The sequence below is a fragment of the Oncorhynchus clarkii genome, unplaced genomic scaffold, assembly GCF_045791955.1.
Source record: "Oncorhynchus clarkii lewisi isolate Uvic-CL-2024 unplaced genomic scaffold, UVic_Ocla_1.0 unplaced_contig_13523_pilon_pilon, whole genome shotgun sequence".
NCBI lineage: Eukaryota > Metazoa > Chordata > Actinopteri > Salmoniformes > Salmonidae > Oncorhynchus > Oncorhynchus clarkii.
This window is the reverse complement of record NW_027258145.1, coordinates 105,855-111,889: the sequence shown is the minus strand read 5'-3', so window position 1 is coordinate 111,889 and position 6,035 is coordinate 105,855. Positions and strand designations below refer to the sequence as shown.

The 6,035-nt window shown below is 58.7% G+C and overlaps 1 protein-coding gene across 1 annotated transcript; it reads left to right on the top strand.

Moving 5' to 3' along the window:
- The first annotated feature begins 562 nt into the window (after positions 1 to 562).
- LOC139395853 (uncharacterized) lies at positions 563 to 2,246 on the top strand. Its single transcript, XM_071143161.1, has 3 exons — positions 563 to 656; positions 767 to 1,228; positions 1,378 to 2,246. The coding sequence occupies exons 1-3, from the start codon at positions 563 to 565 to the stop codon at positions 2,244 to 2,246; spliced, it is 1,425 nt and encodes a 474-aa protein (XP_070999262.1).
- The last annotated feature ends 3,789 nt before the right edge of the window (positions 2,247 to 6,035 follow it).

Sequence of the window (6,035 nt, the reverse complement as noted above, 5' to 3'; positions counted from 1 at the left end):
GGAAGATGAACCAACCAGCTCACTAACTAACTCAGACCTCAGGAAGATGAACCAACCAGCTCACTAACTAACAGACCTCATGAAGATGAACCAACCAGCTCACTAACTAACTCAGACCTCAGGAAGATGAACCAACCAGCTCACAAACTAACAGACCTCATGTTTTACTGCTTTTGATAATGTGTCTCAGTCAGCATGCTTCCTCATTATTATCTACGAATAATGTGCTACTGTTTTCCTAAGACTTGTGCTGCTGTTGTTTTGGAAGTGTGACTTGTTTAGAAACTGTTGTTTCTTCTTTAAGAAGCTGGCTATCAAAGGAGACGGTATCTGGTTGCTTTAGGAAGGAGGTCATTTACACCAGTCTCTTTGTGATCCAGAAGCACTTTGTAACGCTACACATTATTCATGCCACAACATGGGGCGCTGGGATACAAGCTGGGTGTTTATTCTAGAGCTCAGGCAGGGCTGAGGCATGGTTGGGCTGAGGTAGGGCGCTGAGGCAGAGTATTCGAGCAGAGGGTTGAGGCAGGTTGAGGCAGGTTAAGGCTGAGCTAGGAGCATGAGAAAGCTGGGAGGACCCACCAAAGGCTCAGAGATCAGGGATAATCTGACACCCCAAAGCCTAATCTTCTTAGTGGACCAGGATAAGATGAGTATCCATTACAGAATCAACCTTCATCCCAACTAGCCCCCTCCATACCCACCCCTACCAGTCCCCTCCATACCCACCCCCACCAGCCCCCTCCATACCCACCCCCACCAGCCCCCTACATACCCACCCCCCCCAGCCCCCTCCATACCCACCTCCACCAATCCCCCCCAGCCCCCTCCATACCCACCCCCACCAGTCCCCTCCATACCCACCACCACCAGTCCCCTCCATACCCACCCCCCCAGCCCCCTCCATACCCACCTCCACCAGTCCCCCCCAGCCCCCTCCATACCCACACCCACCAGTCCCCTCCATACCCACCACCACCAGTCATCTCCATACCCACCCCCACCAGCCCCCTCCATACCCACCCCCACCAGTCCCCTCCATACCAACCCCCACCAGTCCCCTCCATACCCACCCCAACTAGCCCCCTCCATACCCACCCCCACCAGCCCCCTCCCAGTCCCCCAGCCCCTCCTGGCCCCTCCCAGTCCCACCAGCCCCCTCCATACCCACCCCCACCAGCCCCCTCCATACCCACCCCCACCAGCCCCCTCTCAGTCCCCCCAGGCCTCCATACCAAACCCCAACTAGCTCCCTCCATACCCACCCCAACTAGCCCCCTCCATACCCACCCGAACTAGCCCCCTCCATACCCACCACAACTAGCCCCCTCCATACCCACCCCCACCAGTCCCCTCCATACCCACCCCCACCAGTCTCCTCCATACCCACCCCCACCAGCCCCCCCAGCCCCCTCCATACCCACCCCCACCAGCCCCTCCATACCCACCCCCACCAGCCCCCTCCATACCCACCCCAAATAGCCCCCTCCATACCCACCCCCACCAGTCCCCTCCATACCCACCCCCACCAGTCCCCTCCATACCCACCCCACCAGCCCCCCCCCCAGCCCCCTCCATACCCACCCCCACCAGCCCCCTCCATACCCACCCCCACCAGTCCCCCCAGCCCCATCCTGGCTCCACCCAGCCCCATCCTGGCTCCACCCAGCCCCTCCTGGCCCCACCCAGTCCTTCCAGCCCCCTCCTGGCCCCACCCAGTCTTACCAGCCCCCTCCTGGCCCCTCCCAGTCCCACCAGCCCCCTCCTGGCCCCTCCCAGTCCCCCCAGCCCCATCCTGGCTCCACCCAGCCCCATCCTGGCTCCACCCAGCCCCTCCTGGCCCCACCCAGTCCTTCCAGCCCCCTCCATACCTACCCCCACCATTCCCCTCCCAGTCCCACCAGTCCCATCCTGGCTCCACCCAACCCCTCCTGGCCCCTCCCAGTCCCACCAGCCCCTTCCTGGCCCCTTCCAGCCCCCCCCACCAGCCCCCTCCCAGTCCCCCCAGCCCCGTCCTGGCTCCACCCAGCCCCTCCTGGCCCCACCCAGTCCTTCCAGCCCCCTCCTGGCCCCACCCAGTCTTACCAGCCCCCACCCAGTCTTACCAGCCCCCTCCTGGCCCCTCCCAGTCCCACCAGCCCCCTCCTGGCCCCTCCCAGTCCCACCAGCCCCTTCCTGGCCCCTCCCAGCCCCCCCCCACCAGCCCCTCCTGGCCCCTCCCTCCCAGCACCATGTCCCTCTGATAGCCATTTTAGCCAGCATGGAGACAATGGCCTGGTCCGGGACTTAATCAGGCATTAGCGGGGAAAGCAGCTAAGCTCCATATTCACTCCATCTGGAGCTGCAGGCCAACCGGCTTGGCATCAGATCTGATGAGAGGAGAAGACAGAGGAGAGGGGGCAGAGAGGAGGCCAGCAGGGCCACAGAGAGCTCCACTCCACCACCTACTCTCTTTAACATAGAGACGACAGACAGAATAACGGACAGCGAGTACCTCTCTCATAGAAGTTTTTAACTGTTCCTTGGTAAAGCAGCTGGCATCTGCAAGCCAGCATAAGTTAACAAGGCTGACACTAGGCTGCTGCCCAGAGAGCCTGGTAGGTCAGAGGTCAGCAACAACAGCATTGACTCAATCCTAACTGACATCACAGCCCACTGGGAGAAGAGCAGTCATACTGTTCCACCCAGTCTACCGGCAGGTCAGAGGTTGAACTAAACCATCCTAGACACTGGCTTTACTATGGAATGGAAACCCACACTACAGTGTGACCTGCTGGGAAACTGACTACTCTAGAGGACAAAGCTGGGGAGGAGAGGAGGAGAGGTGAGAGGCTGGGGAGGAGAGGAGAAGGGGAAAGTGAGATGCTGGGGAGGAGAGGAGAAGAGGTGAGAGGCTGGGGAGGAGAGGAAGGTGAGAGGCTGGGGAGGAGAGGAGAAGGGGAAAGTGAGATGCTGGGGAGGAGAGGAGAAGAGGTGAGAGGCTTGGGAGGAGAGGCGGATGAGAGGCTGGAGAGGAGGAGAGGAAGGTGAGAAGCTGGGGAGGAGAGGAGAAGAGGTGAGAGGCTGGGGAGGAGAGGAGAAGGGCAAAGTGAGATGCTGGGGAGGAGAGGAGAAGAGGTGAGAGGCTCGGGAGGAGAGGAGGATGAGAGGCTGGGGAGGAGAGGAGGGTGAGAGGTTGGAGAGGAGGAGAGGAAGTTGAGAAGCTGGGGAGGAGAGGAGGAGAAGAGGTGAGAGGCTGGAGAGGAGAGGAGAAGGGGAAAGTGAGATCCTGGGGAGGAGAGATGAGAGGCTAGGGAGGAGAGGAGAAGGGGAAAGTGAGATGCTGGGGAGGAGAGGAGAAGAGGTGAGAGGCTGGGGAGGAGAGGAAGGTGAGAGGCTGGGGAGGAGAGGAGAAGGGGAAAGTGAGATGCTGTGGAGGAGAGGAGAAGAGGTGAGAGGCTCGGGAGGAGGAGAGGGTGGTGAGAGGCTGGAGAGGAGGAGAGGAAGGTGAGAGGCTGGAGAGGAGGGTGAGAGGCTGGAGAGGAGGAGAGGAAGGTGAGAGGCTGGAGAGGAGGAGAGGAAGGTGAAAGGCTGGGGAGGAGAGGAGGGTGAGAGGCTGGAAAGGAGGAGAGGAAGGTGAGAGACTGGAGAGGAGGAGAGGAAGGTGAGAGGCTCGGTAGGAGAGGAAGGTGAGAGGCTGGGGAGGAGAGGAGGGTGAGAGCATGGAGAGGAGGAGAGGAAGGTGAGAGGCTGGAGAGGAGGAGAGGAAGGTGAGAGGCTGGGGAGGAGAAGAGGGTGAGAGGCTGGAGAGGAGGAGAGGAAGGTGAGAAGCTGGGGAGGAGAGGAGAAGGGGAAAGTGAGCTATTGGGGAGGAGAGGAGAAGAGGTGAGAGGCTGGGGAGGAGAGGAAGGTGAGAGGCTGGGGAGGAGAGGGGGTGAGAGGCTGGAGAAGAGGAGAGGAAAGTGAGAAGCTGGGGAGGAGAGGAGGACAAGAGGTGAGAAAAGGAGAGGAGGAGAGGAAGGTGAGAGGCTGGGGAAGAGAGGAGGAAAGGAAGGTTAGAGGTTGGGGAGGAGAGGACGGTGAGAAGCTGGGTAGGAGAGGAGGAGAGGAAGGTGAGAAGCTGGGGAGGAGAGCAGGAGAGGACGGTGAGAAGCTGGGTAGGAGAGGAGGAGAGGAAGGTGAGAGGCTGGGGAGGAGAGGAGGAGAGGAAGGTGAGAGGCTGGGGAGGAGAGGAGGAGAGGAAGGTGAGAAGCTGGGTAGGAGAGGAGGAGAGGAAGGTGAGAGGCTGGGGAGGAGAGCAGGAGAAGGGAGGGGCAAGGGATGTTGAATAGAGAGAGGGGAAGCTGGCTGTGAAATGGAGACCACAGAAAGCCCAATTAATATTGAACGGAGCCATTTCTATTCAAACCTCAGGGGAGCTTCTGCCATACTACGCCCTGTCACCTCCTCTAACTTCTGCCACACTATGCCCTGTCACCTCCTCTAACTTCTGCCACACTATGCCCTGTCACCTCCTCTAACTTCTGCCACACTAGGCCCTGTCAACTCCTCTAACTTCTGCCACACTATGCCCTGTCAAGTCCTCTAACTTCTGCCACACTATGCCCTGTCACCTCCTCTAATTTCTGCCACACTAGGCCCTGTCACCTTCTGTAAGTTCTGCCATACTATGCCCAGTCACCTCCTGTAACTTCTGCCACACTATGCCCTGTCACCTCCTCTAACTTCTTCCACACTATGCACTGTCAACTCCTCTAACTTCTGCCACACAATGCCCTGACACCTCCTGTAACTTCTGCCACACTAGGCCCTGTCACCTCCTCTAACTTCTGCCACACTATGCCCTGTCACGTCCTCTAACTTCTGCCACACTATGCCCTGTCAACTCCTCTAACTTCTGCCACACTAGGCCCTGTCACCTCCTCTAACTTCTGCCACACTATGCCCTGTCACCTCCTCTAACTTCTGCCACACTATGCCCTGTCACCTCCTGTAACTTATGCCACACTAGGCCCTGTCACCTCCTCTAACTTCTGTTACACTATGCCCTGTCACCTCCTGTAACTTCTGCCACACTATGCCCTGTCACCTCCTGTAACTTCTGCCACACTAGGCCCTGTCACCTCTAACTTCTGCCAAGCTATGCCCTGTCACCTCCTGTAACTTCTGCCATGCTATGCCCTGTCACCTCCTCTAACTTCTGCCAAGCTATGCCTTGTCACCTCCTCTAACTTCTGCCATATTTGCCCTGTCACCTCCTCTAACTTCTGCCACACTATGCCCTGTCACCTCCTCTAACTTCTGCCACACTAGGCCTTGTTGAGGTCAGACAGTGGGAACAAGGAGGGGTTATATGAGTTAGGTTGAGGTCAGGCAGTGGAAAAAGGGATGGGTCAGACAGTAGGAACAGGGAGGGGTCAGACAGTGGGAACAGAGAGGGGTCAGACAGTAGGAACAGGGAGGGGTCAGACAGTGGGAACAGGTAGGGGTCAGATAGTGGGAACAGGGAGGGGTCAGAAGGTGGAAACAGGGAGGGGTCAGACAGTGGGAACAGGGAGGGGTCAGACAGGGGGAACAGGGAGGGGTCAGACAGTGGGAACAGGGAGGGGTCAGACAGTGGGAACAGGGAGGGGTCAGATAGTGGGAACAGGGAGGGGTCAGACAGTGGGAACAGGGAGGGGTCAGATAGTGGGAACAGGGAGGGGTCAGATAGTGGGAACAGGGAGGGGTCAGACAGTGGGAACAGGGAGGGGTCAGATAGAGGAACAGGGAGGGGTCAGATAGTGGGAACAGGAAGGGGTAATGTGTGTTAAGTTCAGGTCAGACAGTGGGAACAGGGAGGGGTCAGACAGTGGGAACAGGGAGGGGTCAGACAGTGGGAACAGGGAGGGGTCAGACAGTAGGAACAGGGAGGGGTCAGAGAGTGGGAACAGGGAGGGGTCAGACAGTGGGAACAGGGAGGGGTCATGTGAGTTAGCTTGAGGTCAGACAGAGGGAACAGGGAGGGGTCAGATAGTGGGAACAGGGAGGGGTCAGACAGTGGGAACAGGGAG

Bases quoted from the DNA above. Each gene is read 5' to 3' on its own strand.
- LOC139395853 (XM_071143161.1), top strand. From the start codon at position 563: ATGAGAAAGCTGGGAGGACCCACCAAAGGCTCAGAGATCAGGGATAAT. The intron at 657-766 runs GTATCCATTACA...CACCCCCACCAG, and splicing joins AGTGGACCAGGATAAGATGA to CCCCCTACATACCCACCCCC. The intron at 1,229-1,377 runs GCCTCCATACCA...CACCCCCACCAG, and splicing joins CCCCCTCTCAGTCCCCCCAG to TCTCCTCCATACCCACCCCC.